Below are 17838 nucleotides of genomic sequence, written 5' to 3' on the forward strand. Positions count from 1 at the left end.
TTCAACATTAATATGACCTCATGAGTTTTGTAAGAATTAATTTACTTCAGCTTGTTTTGGCCAATTAATCTTACAATTGGGTGTTTTGTTTGAATTATGTGACTTCATGATATTTTTATGTTGTAGTGATAACAAAAAAATAAAATTATTTGCATCAACGGCATAAATTTGGGTCATTATGCTAAAATCCCCGTCATAAAGTGGGACAATAATAATAACAGTTGGTTTACAAATTTGAACGTTTGGAATTTCCTTCTCTGAAATTTGAAGATTGAGATATCCATTTACTTTTCTATTACATTTATTGGTGAATTTACTTAGAAAACTTTCTCACCCTGTAGAGCCATATTTGCCATAATATTTTTTTAAATTTGAAGAAGACGTTACTTTTTGTAAATTAATATTTAGTGCTTTCATTATAGCATTAATCCTTTTATGTGTATATCACAGCATATGGTATTAATTGTTTTATATTTTCAGCTATTAATGATCATCCTATTTAGTTTAATTGGTATATAAGTTTTTTTTTTTTAACAAATTGGTATATAAGTTAGTCATGATATACATCAATCATTTGAGGCTTTTAGTTCATGATCACCATGGCAAGTATCCCTAGTAATCATAAGTACTCTTTTTTAAAAGAGACAAGAGTATCCACATGTGACTTAAAATCTTGCAATTTTATACACATTTTTTTAATTTTGTTCAAGAAATTTAATTTGTTTTCCCTGATGGGTTCAGTTGAGACCCAATAATCTTACAATTCATTTCTGTCATTACAAACATATATTCTACAGATGGGGCAAGAGCCTTGCCTCATCAGCCATTGGTCTATACAGTCTAAGTGAAAGAAATGTCCACACTTGGGAAGTCTTCTTACTGAGTCTCCTCCCTTCAGTTCCTGCCAAAAACAGAAACATTACAGTGTTTATTAATACATTTGAACCAAGCCTTTCCAATTTCTTCACAGTAGGTCGTAAAGAACACAGAAAAAGAGGAAATTCCATGTTTATGCATATATATATATATATACAGATATTTATTTACATAAATGTGACATTTCTAGCATACTATGTATATCTTATCATTTAATCTTAGGGTAAAGAAATAGTGAGACATTGTATTTTACCTGTAAGCAAATTGAGCAACAAAACTCATCATGTGAATGAAGCAGGTTGGTATCATAATTGGTAGAGCCATATTTATGTGAAGGAAGCTTTTGAATGGAGATATGGGACAATCCTTTCATTGTTGCAGTGGCATATATGTCTGCAAATTCTATATAATGATTTTCCAGTGTACTAACCTGCTCAAAGGGTTTCGCAAAATGTCAATTAAAAACTTATTAGCAATAAATTTTAGATTTAAATATTTACTAGAAATACTGATGAAAGTACTTACTTGACACTGGTAGGCTTTAAGCACTGCAGGACTTACAAATTCCATAAATACTTTTCCATTTACTAAAGTACGCAATACGGCAATCTGCAAAACCATTTTTTTTTTTTTAAAAAAAAACTATACTTAGCACTGTTTCAAGAAAGTGATACATTAATGTATTATACATACATGTATATATATTTGTCTATAAATTGTATACCTTGGAAAATGGTTCACCATCCACAGCTGATTCCAGCAATTGAATCGCTGCAACTGCCCCAGCTAGCCCTCCTGTAATAGCTCCTTTAAGAAATCCAGTTTCTGTAGTTTGGCCTTTTATGGCGCCATGAATCATTCCCGCTATAGCTCCTCCTATAAAGCAAAAGATTTATAAGTTTTATTCACTAGACCCAACTAACAAGCTAAGGAACCTAAATGTAGAAGCAACATGTAAATGAAAGCACTTTTGCACCAATTTCTTTAACAACAAGCCAATGAAAACAAGTAGTATAGGTAGTTGGAGGTGGAGCCCTTCAAGAAGTTTGATTATGACTGATTATGGTCTTTTAATCAATGCCCAGTAACCAATAATTTTTTGGTTCCTCAACATAAAGTCAAACTATGAAGAACAAGAACTCACTATGCTCTTCTTGTAAAAGAAAAAAAAAACAATATTTGACAACATTAAAAAAACTTCATTGTTCAGTGACATTTAAAATGATGTTTTTGAACTTCTAACATACCTAATGCAAGAATGCAGGCAAAACCAGCAAACAAAATTCTCTTCACGAGTGCAGACAGAAATCCAGCACAACCACCAATTTCAGCCAAACCCCACTTTGAAAAAGGGTCCTCCTCAGACCTTAATGCTGCTCTTACACCAAGAAACCACCCCTTCATCATGGCATAAATACTCAAACTTGGCATATTGGTAGTGTGAGAAAGCATGCACTTTAAAAAGCTAGCTCTGCCTTGGGAATATGAAGTGAAGCTAGCTAGCAAAACACACAAGCATTTATATAGGGCAATAAAATGAATTAATACTTGGCATTTAAGAGACCTAGAGCCAAGGTTCACCAACTTATGCAATGTATCGTATGATTTATTAGCATTAGTATTTTTATTAGCTTATATATGATAATAAAACAAATGAAAATAGTGTACAGATTCACAAACAAGAGTTACATACAAATAAATGATAGAGACTTGATTACCCTTCATAGGACATATTGCTTTCGAGAGAAGATAATGCTATTCTTGGGAAAGCAGTAGCTACAGCATTGCATGTCAACGACAGATCCTTAAGCTATCTACATACCCACACCTCCCTCTTTATTTTCTTTATGGGGAAGTGATGGTATACTACAACTGTCATTGTTTGGGTAACCCTCTTGTCACTTTTGGGGTTTTGGGTTTTCTAAATGTGGCATAACTGGCTCCAGTTGGCTGTAAAAAAGGGTCAGAATCCTCTTATGTCACACACTAGTGTCTTGCATTAAACCCTTAAGTTCATGAAATCAGAACAATTTTGGTTTTTTTTTCATTCAAACTTGATTCAATAAACTGTTCACAAGGGCATTTTGCTTTTTCTTTTTTTGTTGGGTTTGTTAGATATCTAATAATAATTAGTTTAATTGTTGTGACATCATAGAACGTTACTATAGGTGAGCCAAATTGAACCAAATTCTATCCTACATGCTCATACTCCATGCCCCTACCCTAGTTTAAAATTCAGTACACTATAAGATCTTTCTTGCAATAGAGGGCAAACTTTGTTGTTTGCATTGTCAGTATTCAAACATTAATTGAAAGCAGGGAAAAATAAAATAAAATAAAAACAATGGCTTGGCAAAAGAAATGTGCAATAAAAGCAGTAATTACAGGCCAAAGAGAAGCAGGAAAACAAACAGCGAAACCAGGTGCTGCCATGGTGGTTAAGCTAGCAGCTTCTGTGGGCTGATATATACATACATACATATGTATATTATATATCAGAATGGTATTGGCAAGTGGGCCTAGTCGAACTCCATTAATGAGTAGGTATTATAGCTTGATATTTTCAGTGCACATTTCTTCACGTCTTCCTCACCCATTACTCATTACTGTCCTTTTTTTTTGGCTATGCTAATAACAAAAGAAGAAAGATATAATTGATATCTATTTCATTAAAATAAATTGAATGTTTTCCCCATAAGTACAGCTCCACATAAGATTTGGTTGAGATATTTCCAGTAGTAGGCAGGAAATGCCTCAAGAAATATCTAAAATATTTAGCTAGTAGTATAGACAAGCAAGAAATCCAAAACAGTCAAACTAAACCATGAACAATTAAAAAAAGGGGGGCTTGATAAACCAAGAACCTGTATCAATTGTCATGTGGTATACATAAAAAACATGTAGAATTAAAATTATTATTAATTAATCTATTGATTAATGGTTAAGTTGACTTTGGTTTGTGGTTAAACTATTAGTCCACCTACTCCCCAACATCTAATCATGATTGATGGTTAAATTGATTTTGGTTCGAGTCCAAATTCATCAAAGTGGGCCCTACATGAGTTTCATCCTAAACCTACCTTAATAAATGGTCGAGATTGATCAAATATATACGTGGAAACTTAACAAGACTCACGAGAGAGAGTATTTTCACTAAGATTTCAAAAGTTAATTAAAAATTATGGGAAAACATCTTATTTTGAAAATTATGAATTTATAAAGATTAGACTTTATTTTAAACAGAATTTATTAGTCTTGTTTTTTATAAGAGTAATAGATGTAAATGACATCTTTTTTGAAGTTATTTTGCACTATAGCCTAATTTTGATATTTTTTTTTTGCAAAATGATATTTGTCTAAAAACTCAACCAGCTGTTTAAAAATTTTGACCAGCTGTATAAATTTTTTGATCATCTATCTAAGAGTGTCGGAGGCTATTTTACAAAATATTATCAAAACTAGGTCAAAGTACAAAATGACTTTCAAAATTAAGTCATTTTGCCAAAGGACCCTTTTTATAATATGGTATTGATTCCAACTCCAGTTTATTGTAATCGGAGCTGCAGCCAAAGCTATCAGTGGTGCAAGGCAATGGTGTTGTGCCAACTCTGACAATTGCAGAAGTGAAGCACTAGTTTTTAAAATTAACCCATGTTGTGACGAGTCTTGAGGTAATGCAATATGGTTTTTTCAGAAGAGTTGGATCGAGTCAAAGAAGTTTAGAATTTTGATGTTTTATGGCAATCATGTTATGTCCTCTCGAGCAGTCTTTAAATTTGTTTGAATGATAGATATTTTTCTAGTGAATGGTAGGAAATCATTTGCATGCTTAGTTCTGGTCGTCACCAAAGTTTGGATAATGAAGCTCGACCAAAAGATAGAAGCACCATGTGCAACCATAATAGGGATCCGAGAATTTTTGCTTGTTGGAAAAATAATCAGAGTAAGCAGAGGAATTGGCGTGGTGGACCCATTGTGTACAACAATAAAAAAATTTCATCACTCATATAAACAATTTATATGATCCAGAAAACATCCAGACATAAACATTAACATACAATATTATAAATAATGCAACATATATATAAATATACAATATATTTATATATATCATATAAACATATAGATAAACATTCAAGAACATAAGTATTTACCTTTTGAAGTTTCAAGTGTCCTTGAGTCTTTTCGTATATATTTCGATCTTCCTATCCAACGCTTTGAGTATTCAAACCATGATCTTCCGTAGTGTTCTCTACACCTCAAAATGTGTGTGGGCACATAGAGAACATCTTTTGTCTGACAAAAATTCTGAGAACTATTCTGAATTGTATTGTGTTTTCTTCTTATTATTCTATATCATATATATAGAGAGATTATTCTATTACCTTATTATTCCTAATAATAATAGTAATATAATAATAATAATATCATAATGATGATAAGAATTGATTTTGGTAAATATCTAACTTACCAAATTTGAAAAAATCTATTTTCAAATTATTAATTAATTAAATAAATAAAATAAATCAACATTGATACACGCATGGTGTAACACCCTAGATAGCCAAGACAATTACACTGTGTGCTTATAAAGGTGCAAGACTTACTATTCAAGTCATTTAGTTTGAAACGTGTTACTAAAACTATAATTGAACTAGGGTTAAAAGATTTTTTTGGTTACAAAAGTTACATTTCATATAATTTACCATTTTGATCCCAAAAGAAATAGAGTTCAAAAGACAGTTTACAAAAATTCTAGGTTATAAATATGTACTGGCCACTCTAAGGGCAAAACAGACATTTAGGCTTCTCTCCTCCTGTACTACTCCTCGGCTGTGGCGACCGATCAGCTGACTATGTACATTCAGCCTTAAAGCTCTCCAACTCAGAACTGGTCCACCTTGCTCTTGCCTTCACCTGCACCACGTAGCACCCGTGAGCCAAGGCCCAGCAAGAAACCAGATAACAGAGCATAATCATCTATTAAACAACTCATAAAGCATAGTCATATATTCAGCAATCCATAATGCTCATACAAACAAGCATAGAACATATCAAGTTAATCAAATTAACATTAATGATCAATTCATATATTAACTAGGGTCGACGCCCTTAAGTCGAACCCCCTATTTATCCCATTCACTCCGGCCCGCTTAAACCGAGCTCAGTGAATATTAAGCTATCCTCAGCTACTAGTGGTCGAGTCGTGCCCTGTGCGCAAATATTGATTCCGACACACTTAGGCCGTTTATCACATGTCCCATGGAATAATACCATCTCATGACATCACATATGGATATAGGGAGCTCTTAGTCCCAACACAAACACATAATCGGGTGCAGTTTCTTACCTTTTATTCCAATGGCTTTGATTAGTGCAATCGACCTTCAAGCATGATCCCGTTCGAGCCCTAGTGTAAGCCTAGTCACAGCCATAAATTAGAATTCATCACTAAACTTCAATTCTGAAACCTAACCTTGGGACCAATCCTGAGCCCTCGGGAAGCCCTAATTCCACCAAACAGGATGGTGGAATCAAACCCCGAGCCCCCCGGCATAAACCTTATTCTAGAGGTAGGGTAGCGCTACAGACAGAAGCAAAAATGCCCAAATCATCCAAGCCTAGCATTGTAGCGCCCAATGGCTAGCGCTATAGCGCTAGTGATAGCACCCCAATACCCTGAATTTTCTCCTTCGATTTTCCTTAAGCCAAAACTCTCCAAAACTCCTCCAAACCTCAACCACACACCAAATTGAACCTACCATCTTCTATATATCATCCCACATAATCCAACAACACAAAACTTAGCAACACACACCATCAAACAAAGAAAACAAGATTTGAACCCAAAACTCAAGAACTCAACCAGAAACTCAAAAATTACCCAGCAACTCAAATGATCAAGGATAGAATTTCTTACCTTTGATGGGGAAATCGACTCTAGGCTATCCTCCAAACCTTTCCAGCTTTTAACTCCTTAATTCCCAAAGCTTAATTCTCCTAACTTCCATCAAAACCAAGTTTCAGAAATCATTTCTAACATAGTTTGGAAAACTCAACAAAACCTTGAAACCTTACCTCAATTAAGTGGCTAAGCCTTGCTAAAACCTCTAGCTTCACCAAGGTCTCTAGCCCCAAGCTCTGGCTTGAGCTTCCCTTGAATTTTAGCTCCAAAACTCCTCAAAAAATGGTGAAGAATGGCCTAAACCTAGAAAGAGAAAGCCCTTGTTTTTCCCTTCTTTCTTTCTTTCCTTCTTTTTTTCTTTTCTTTCATCTTCTACTTGTTTCTACAATTCCCAGTAAGATATATCGGCAGAAAACATCCTTATCACCTCTTAACCAACAAAATGACCATTTTTCCCTCCCATTAAAATTCAACCCTAAAACACTCCAAGGGCAATTTGGTCATTTATTCCCAATTCCCGCTAATTCCTTGAGTGTCCCTAATAATTGCCGCTTGCATTCCGACACCTAACTAATCACTAATTATTTCCCTTAATATCAAATAGTCTCCAATATATTTCCCAGATTCCATAAAATACCCTCAGGCTCACCCCAAGCCGGGTATAAATTCCCACCGTGACTTTTCCGCTAAACCGCTCACTAGGATCGCCTTGAGTCACAAGCTGCAGATATATCCACATAATAATGTGGTCTCAACAATTTATCACAAATATTTATATTTATGCCCTCAACGGGCCAAAATTACGATTATGCCCTTATAACCTAATCAGGGCCTACATGCATACTAATACTCATAATCATGCATCTCATATATCCAAATAATCATATAAGCATGCTTATCACATAATCATGCATTTAATCATTTTAATCACACATAATCCAGTTATGCCCTCCCGGCACACTAATCAATGTCTTTAAGTCTTATTAGTAATTTTGGGTCGTTACACTGGCATATTCCTTGGACTGTGTCATGCGTGAACAACTATTTCCCTTTTTAGGGATACTACAATTTATTTATTTAACTAAAATCAATCTTCCACAAATTAAGGTATTTATCTTTTTAAGAAAAATATGACAACCATATTTCCAAATTTAAATTTTAAATTCAAAATTCAAATTGATGATCATCACTATCATCATCTTTTAAATTTCAATAAATCAAAAACTATTTTTGACTTACCAATTTTATTTTCTCCCACTCGAATAAAATAATTAATTTAAAAAATTAATTAATTTATTTATATAAATGAATTTATAAATTATATATTTAAATTAATAAATATAATTTTGAAAATTTAATAATTAATTCTAAATTAATTATTTGATGTCAATTATCATATAATTGCATACTTGACCCGAAGAATAAAATTCTTCTCAAATTTCCAAATTACAGTTTTACCCTTGTTCAACTCTTACCTTTATATGGTGTTGATAAAGCCACCATGAGGACCTATGGACCTATAATATCAAGATCCAAGAGAAATTAGATTATTGATCAAAGCACTTTTATTAAATAATCATATTTATTAATCTCGTGATTACTCCACTATAAATATGAGATTGCACTATTGATAATTATAGACATATATTTACAGAGTATTTTATTAAAGAATAAAGTCTCCATTGATATAATCATTACATACAACGTTAATCCTCTATTAATGGTTCATAATTAAAAGAGAATAAAATTACTGTTTTACCCTTTTAGCTATATCTTGTTCCTAGAGTACCATTGACTTTACTAGTGAAGGTTGTGTCACAGTAAGTTTGAGATGTGAGCGCTCATAACCTTTTCAGTTCCAAAAGTCAATCAAACAGGGAACCATTATTCAATCTATAAGAAAGTATAGATTTTATATCTGTTAAACTATGTCCCCAACTATATATTGAGTCCCCAAAACAAGTGTTCTTAGCCTGATCATTCTGACAAACCATAACGCATGAATCAAAGGATCAGATGACGTATATAGGAGTTCATAGCAACCTCAGCATTAAGATCATTGTATCTATGATCATCGTTTGATGTGTTTGATTAAAACTATGAAACAGTGTTTAAACAAGTATTGACAAATCACATCTGGTTCAGTTCTATATATCACTATATATAAAGTACCTTCAATAAAGTGTCCTACTACATTAGTGACCCAGATCTTGAACCTTAAGATGCAGTCTTGTTGAGTCAATGTCACATTTTCCATATTCATTTTGAATTATTCAACTTTTTAATTATTTTAAACAAACTTTTAAAATAATTAAACTTTGAGTTTTAACACCCAAAAAGTTTCTAAGGCCCAATTTGAATTTGGGTAATTTAATTCAAAAATAAAATTAAACAATTTAATTTTAATAAATTAAAATTCAAGGTAATTTTAATTTTGTATATTTTAAATAAAGACAACAATTAAAACATTTTTAATTAAGAAAAATAATTAATGTTATTTCAATTAAAGAAATTTCCAAATTAAAACAATTTTTAATTCAATTTCCGATTTTTAATTAAAACAATTATGGTAACTACACATTAGAGTTTGTAAGATACAAACCCTAGGTGTGTACCAATTGGTGCGACAACAGCAGGGAGGTCCAGTGGTGGAGGGGGCCATGGCTGGGCACAGGGGTGTGCGACAGGGCGTGCGTGGCTGGCACAGGGGCGGGGGCTAGCGCAGGAAGGCGCAGGATGGTGCAAGCAGGCACGAATGGGGCGCAGCAGAGGCACGTGTATGGCGCGTAGAGACTCGGGCGTGCGCAGGCGGGCTTGCTTGAGGTTCGGGCTCGAGCTCGAAGCTCAGGCCATCTCTTGAATTTTACCCATAATTTTTTAAAAGAAAAATTACAAAATTCCTATGCCCAAAAAATGGCTTACATATTTCATCTAGAAATTTTAAGAACAATTCCTAAACCCAAAAGCACAATTATTAAACAACCCTTAAGAATCTATCATCATGAAAATAAACATCCATCCATTCAAACATATATCACATATAATATAAAAATACACATAATCTCACACATCAATTAATAATATGTATAAATTAATGACCTACTCTTGTACCAATTGTTGGAAAAACAATCAGAGTACGCAAGAGAATTGGCGTGGTGGGCCCATTATGTACAACAATAAAAATATTTCATCACTCATATAAACAATTTATATGATCAAGAAAACATTCAGACAGAAACATTAACATACAATATTATTAATCATGCAACATATATATAAATATATAATATATTTATATATATATATATCATATAAACATATAGATAAACATTCAAGAACATAAGTATTTACCTCTTAAGCCTATCAAGTGTCCTTGAGTCTTTTCGTATATATTTCGATCTTCTTATCAAACTCTTTGAGTACTCAAATCATGATCTTCCATAGTCTTCTCTACACCTCAAGATATGTGTGGGCACATAGAGAACATGAGTTTGTAATTTAGGAATCACAAGTGTTTCTCAACACATGAGAACTTGAACTATGGTATGAGAAAAGTTAGAATAAAGAAGAAGAAGACAATATTTTGTTTGACAAAAATTATGAGAACTATTCTGAATTGTATTGTGTTTTCTTCTTATTATTCTATATCATATATATAGAGATTATTCGATTACCTTATTGTTCTTAATAATAATTGTTGACTGCGTTTTTAGCCAACGATGTGAGAACGTCAAATACGACAAACCTTCAAGAGAAATAAAAACGACACAGACGGTTTAAACAGGAAAAGTAAATAACACAGGAGATTTTTATAGTGGTTCAGCCCCGATTATCGGTAATAGCCTAATCCACTTAGAGTTGTGATTTATAGATCCGTACTCAAGATCAGATGGACTGAGCCAACTGAGTTTCTTCAGTACAGATTGCAAAAATACAAGAATTCTCTCAAATGCCAGCACTTTCTCTCTCTAGAATACTTAGACCCAAATTTTCTCTCTCTAGAAAGAAGAAGCAGAAGAACCCCTCTCTCATCCCATAAGCCCTCTATTTATAGGCTTAGGGTCATACATACGGTATCCCTTAGAACCGGGATATTTTATTATATTTATTACATTTAAATTACAAAGAAACATTCAAAATTCAAAATGTAACAAACCCCCCATTTGTGGGAAGAATGAGAGATTCCCGCATATCTTGTTGAAGTTGTTTATGGGAATCTTGACTTAGTCCTCCTCTTGCTAGTTGATCCACCTCCTACTGACCACCCATGCAAGTGCTGGTCGGACGTGTGCATGGTGGTAGGACATGCATGGTGGTAGAACATGCACTTCTCTCCTCTAACATGGCACTCTCCTCTAGCATGCCATGTTTCTCCTCGGACCAAATCCTTGGGGTCTCCTAGGACCACTCTCTTGGGGTCTCCTAGGACCACTTTCTTGAGTTCTCTTCGGATGCACTCTCCTTAGATCTCCTAGGATGCACTCTCCTTAGCTCTCCTAGGATGCACTCTCCTTAGCCTCTTAGGATGCATTCTCCTTAGCCTCCTAGGATGCATTCTCTTTAACCTCCTAGGATGCATTCTCCTTAGCCTCCTAGGATGCATTCTCCTTAGCCTCCTAGGATGCACTCTCCTTAGCTCTCCTAGGATGCATTCTCCTTAGCCTCCTAGGATGCACTTTCCTTAGCTTTCCTCGGACCAAGGTGCACTTGGCTTGGTTATGACATCTTTCAAGCAGTCCAAATTCTTCGTCAGTCTACCGGATCCCTTTATCACAACTCTGAGGAGTCAATGTATTTATTGACTATTAATGTGTCTTTTACTCTTGTCACCTTTATTGCCACGTTATTGATCTCCAATTTTTGGGTATAACAATAATAGTAATATAATAACAATAATATCATAATGATAATAGGAATTGATTTATGTAAATATCTAACTTACCAAATTTGAAAAATAAATCTATTTTCAAATTATTAATTAATTAAATCAATAAAATAAAAACAACAATGATACACGCATGGCACAATCCTTGGACTGTGTCATGCGTGAACTGCTAATTCCCTTTTTAGGGATATTGTATTTTTTTTTATTTATTTAACTAAAATCAATCTTCTACAAATTAAGGTATTTATATGTTTAAGGAAAAGATGACAACCATATTTCCAATTTTAAATTCAAAATTCAAATTGATGGTCATCATTATCATCATCTTTTAAAATTCATTAAACCAAAAACTATTTTTGACTTACCAATTTTATTTTCTCGCACTCAAATATAATAATTAATTTAAAAAATTAATTAATTAATTTATATATATATATGAATTTTGAAAATTATATATATTTAAATTAATAAATATATTTTAAAAATTTTAATAATTAATTTTTTAATCTCAATTATCACATAATTGCATACTTGACCCGAAGAATAAAATTCTTTTCAAATTTCCAAATTACAGTTTTACCCTTATATCAACTCTTACATTGATATTGTGTTGATAAAGTCACCCTCGAGACCTATGGACCTATAATATCAAGCTCCAATAAATATTAGATTATTAATCTCATGATTACTCCACTATAAATATGAGATTACACTCTTGATAATTATAGACATAAATTTATAGAGTACTTTATTAATGAATAAAGTGTCTATTGATATAATAATTACATACAACGTTAATCCTCTAATAATGGTTCATAATTAAAAAGGAATAAAATTATTGTTTTACCATTTTAGCTATATCTTGTTCCTAGAGTACCATTGACTTTACTAGTGAAGGTTGTGTCACAATAAGTTTGTGACATGAGTGCTCATAACATTTTCAGTTCCAAAAGTCAATCCAACAGGGAACCATTATTCAATCTATAAGAAAGTATAGATTCTATATCTGTTAAACTATGTCCCCAACTATATACATCATTGAGTCCCCAAAACAAGTGTTCTTAGCCTAATCATTCTGACAAACCATAACGCATGAATTAAAGGATCAGATGACATATATAGGAGTTCATAGCAACCTCAGGATTAAGATCATCATATCTATGATCATCGTTTGATGTGTTTGATTAAAACTATAAACGATGTTTAAACAAGTATTAAAAAATCACATCTGGTCCAGTTCTATATATCACTATATATAGTACCTTCACTAAAGTGTCCTACTACACTAGTGACCTGAATCTAGGTCACTTGATTTCATAATACTAGCGAACCGTACTAGAAGTAATTAATCTAAAGATTCCATGACTTTATTTTATTGCGAACTGTTTTAAGTTTATTATCTTAATCTCGATCCTCTCATACCAATATGAGATTAAGACCACATAGATAAACTTTGAAATTTTATAATATTTACTTAATATTATCAACATAATATCGACACATAGTCTATATATAATAATTCAATTCATTTAAAATATTTGTCAACTACAATTGCTTTAAGGGCACTATTCCCAACAAGGCTCGCATGGGCAAGAGGAGCACGACCATGGATTGTGTGTCATTAGTGGTCGTTGAACATGGAGCTGCCATTATTAGTTGTGAGGAAGAAAATGGACAATGTACACAAGAGAAAATTGGAGAAAGAAAATTTTCTTTTTGTTTTTTCAAGTTATAGGGAATTACCCATCTTTGTTCATAAACCAAAGAAAGAAAGGTTACATTTTGGTTTCTAGGATATAGGGTGATTCTCATCTTTCTTCATTATTCGGTTACACTTATGTTTATTGGGTTATTATTAGGAACGAGTTTTCTAATACACAGCGGAATAGTGATGGGTTGGCCCAGTGTACAACAAAATTTTTGTAATATATTTTTTAAATATGTCGATCCATTAATATACATACATTACTCATAATCAACAAAAGAGTAAAGAACATACCTCTTGATGACTATCAAGTGTCCTTGCTATCTTGTCGTAAAATAAACGACCTTTCTATCCAAGCTGCTCCTAGGTACTCACACCAAGATCTTCCACAACGTTCTCTATACCTCAAGAAGTGTGTGGGCACTTAGAGAATAAAGGATGGAATATTTCTGATTCAACTTGATGTACTCAACACATGAGATCAAGAGAATAGACCTAAGATTGATTCTATATCTTTTTCAGGGAGAGATAAAAAAGTATTGTTCTTTTCTTTTTGAGCGAATACATTATGTCTTCTTCAGTATATTTTTATTTTCTAATAAGTCTAACTTAAATAGAATATATTCAAATTTAAAAAATAAATCTGTAACCAATTTACAATTTATCTTTTAAATAATTAATTATCTTATTAATGAAAATATAAAAAAACTAACTTTTGAAATTTCCATTAATTAAATAAATAAAAGTGAAAAATCTATCCCTGATTTTTTACACTGCTCATGCCACACACAGTCTAGGGACTGTGTGTGTCATGTAGAACCCTATAAATTAGGGATATTTGATTTTTCCATAATTATTTAATTATTTATTCAAACTACCTTATTAGATAAAATCCAACAACCTGATAATTAATTCAAATTTGAATTAATTATCTTTTTAAATAATTATCAAATATAATTAATTATTTGAATAAATATCAATCTTTTAAATTCAAATCCAATTTGAACTTATCTGTAATGACCCAACTATTTCTAAGACCTTGGACCATTAAAACTACTAGACATAGCTACTATTTTAGATAAAATATACATAAGAAATAATCATAACTTTATTAAAACCCCAAAATAATATTGTGCATATTACAAAATAAAATATAAAATATGGTATGGGTACCCATTGTTTGATAAAACATAAACTTTAAATACTAGTTGCGGAATTACATCCAAAAACATAATTTAAAAGACTAAAAATAAATAACGCCGTCCTCGATCGACACGCAGTCCATTGAGTTCCCTTCATCCTTAACACACAAGCCAAGCTACTAGGAATCCTTCCGCCTCCATATCTATTTTTCTGCATCACACTAAAGATAAAGGAGTGAGCCTAATGCCCAGCAAGGAAAATCTACTAACAATCATATAACATAAATCATAAACATAAGACTATATCATAAACATATACTATAAAACATATACCACATAGGACTACAATGACCATCATACTTCTTGGGGCTTGTTAACTAAGCAAGTCATATGCCCATAAATTTGTGGGGCTTGCTATCTAAGCAAGTCATATGTCCATAAATTATTGGGGCTTGTTAGCTAAACAAGTCATATGCCTAAGGACTATAAAACATATTCTTAGGGCTTGTAATCTAAACAAGTCATATGCCCAAGGGCTTTAAAATATATAACATAACATATATCATATCATAGCATAAAACATATCATAACATAAACATATAAACACATATATCTAGCCTATTTTCCTTACCAAAAGCCGAGATATTTGGGAACAAGAACGAGATTAGATGTAGAAAATGGTGAGAATCTTTAAGAATAAAGATGAATGTGGGAACTAAACCATCAAGAAGAAACTTACCAAGAAGGACCTTAAGTTTCAAGAACTTAAATACCTAATCAAGAATCAATAACAAGAGTTAGGATCTGAATAAAAGAAACTAAAGAATTATAAAGAAATGGACTTAAGGAATAGGAATACCTTGAATGACCTTATGAATTAGTGTAAACCTCAATATCGAAATCACACTATTTCTCACTTCCCAAGTGTTTATAAAAGCTTAGAATGATAAAGCTTTAACCCAAAACACAAGTGTATCTCTCTATAGTAACACTAGCACCTTGGAGGCTCTGATCAAATGCTTGAAGAATGAAGAAAATAACTGAGTACTAGGTCCTATTTATAGAGTTCAAGGAGTGAAACTAACCCTTTTTAGTTTGAATAAATAAATGATTATAAAATAAAAAAGATTTGAATTTTCGTTCAACTGACGCCCATAACTCAGTCAAAATCATTCAAAGGCAGATCTAAGTGGTTACGGGTATTTTTAAAATTCAAAAAGTCAAACTTTCAAAACTATACTCATGGAGCTGATATATCGCCTCCCCCTATATTCCTGAGGTTTGTTCGATCGTCTGTGCAAAGTCGACGTATTTTTCGTATCTTCCGTAGGCGATATATCGACTCCTAAGCTGCGATATATCGGCATACGTAGATATATCAAACACGTATTTGCACTTTTTCAACATAATTTGAATTGGATAAACAACTTTGACTGAGTCATAATATGATCCTAACAGCTGCTGGAAGGTTTTAGAGCTTCTAGATCTTTCTTTTATTAAAACTATTCATCAAAAATACTTAATTCCTTAATAATCATGATTATGATAAGTGTCATGCTCTTATTGACTTTATCTAAACCTTAGGTTATAATAAATAATATATCTAGGGCCAAAAATATTAATCAAACCTTATGTTATAATTAATATTCTTAAACTATATGTTAAACTTATAAAATCCATACCTGTTGCTATGAGTTTCCAACTAAGTCCCGACTTGAACCAAAATCCATGGTAACTAACATACTACTAACTAATACTAACTACTACTACTACTACTACTACTACTTCTACTACTACTACTACTACTATCTAGCTAGGCTAAGTAAACATTCTGGGACTCTACATTATCAAATTATTATCTCCCACTCAAATAAAGATATTTAATTAATTCTACTAATTAATTAAAACAAATTTTAATTAATACTAATTTAAAAAATTAAATATTAATTTTATTATAATTTCAAAAATTATAATTAATTATTTATTTAATACAATTTCAAAAATTATATATTAATTAATTTTGTAATCACTATTATCACATAATTGTATATTTGGCCCGAAGAACAAATTTCTTCTTAAATATGTCTTTTAACCATTTTACCATTTATATCAACTCTTCCCTTGAATAGTGTTGATAGAGCCGCTGTGGGGACCTATGGATCTATAATTCCAAGCTCCAATAAATTTGAGATTATTAATTAAACTCTTTAATTAAATAATCTTAATTTATTAATCTCATGATTACTCTACTATAAATATGAGACTACACTCTTGTAATTATAGACATTTCATTTATTGAGTACTTTATAATAATAAAACGTCCATTGATATAATCATTACATACAAATTAACCCTCTAATAATGTTTCATAATTAACCAGGAATAAAATTACCATTTTACCCTTTTAATTATATCTTGTTTCCTTAAGTACCATTGAATTTACTAGTGAAGGTTAATTCATAACTAAATTATGAATTTGAGCTCAATAACCTTTTCAGTCCCAAAAATCAACCCTTAAGAGAACCATTATTCAATCTCTTACGAGAAGATATAGATTCCATATTCGTATACTATGTCCCTAGCCATTTACATTAATGAGTTCCCAAAACAAAAGTTTCTAGCCTGATCATTCTGACAGACCTTAAGGAGAGAATCAAAGAAGACATATAACATAAACAAGAGTTCATAGTAACTTCAGGCTTAAGAACTATTTGTATATGATCATCAATTGATATATTTAATTAATACTTTGAAACAGTATTTAATTAAGTATTAATAGACATATCTGGTCCAATTCTATAAATTCTCTAATATATAATGTACATCCACTAAAGTGCCTGCTACACTAGTAATCCGGATCTAGATCACATGTATTCATAATACTAGTGGACTGTACTTGCAGTAATTAATCTAAAGATTCCATAACTTTATTTTACAACGAACTATTCAAGTTCATTTATCTCAAACACAATCCTTCCGTACCAATACATGGTTAATATCACATATATGAACTTATGAATTTTTCTGATATTTACTTAATATTATCACAGAATAATATAGTCCATAAAATAAATGCATAACAAATATAATTTATTTATTTATTTCTTAAAACAATGTCTACTACATTTGCTTTCAGGGCACAATTCCCAATAGTTATAAGGTGGCTATTCAAAAATTAGAGGCAATAGTTGCGGGTTTAATAATATTTTAAGGACACAAATAAGTTAAACTAGGTTACTATATTATTTTGTAAACACTAAAACCTTTTTATGCGCCATCTATAACCTTCGATTGCTTTTTATACTATTTTCAGCAAGAAAATAAG

At 31.9% G+C, this 17838-nt stretch overlaps 1 protein-coding gene across 1 annotated transcript; it reads right to left on the bottom strand.

Annotated features, from left to right (window-relative positions):
• Positions 1 to 661: 661 nt before the first annotated feature.
• Positions 662 to 2437, bottom strand: LOC133784157 (NEP1-interacting protein-like 1). The gene is made up of 5 exons (XM_062223634.1): positions 2124 to 2437; positions 1601 to 1752; positions 1402 to 1485; positions 1130 to 1306; positions 662 to 901 (listed from the first exon to the last, which is right to left on the bottom strand). Exons 1-5 carry the CDS (start codon positions 2326 to 2328, stop codon positions 758 to 760), a joined length of 762 nt encoding a protein of 253 aa, XP_062079618.1. The 5' UTR covers positions 2329 to 2437; the 3' UTR covers positions 662 to 757.
• Between the last annotated feature and the right edge of the window lie 15401 nt (positions 2438 to 17838).

Source organism: Humulus lupulus, chromosome 6 (assembly GCF_963169125.1).
Source record: "Humulus lupulus chromosome 6, drHumLupu1.1, whole genome shotgun sequence".
Classification (NCBI taxonomy): domain Eukaryota; kingdom Viridiplantae; phylum Streptophyta; class Magnoliopsida; order Rosales; family Cannabaceae; genus Humulus; species Humulus lupulus.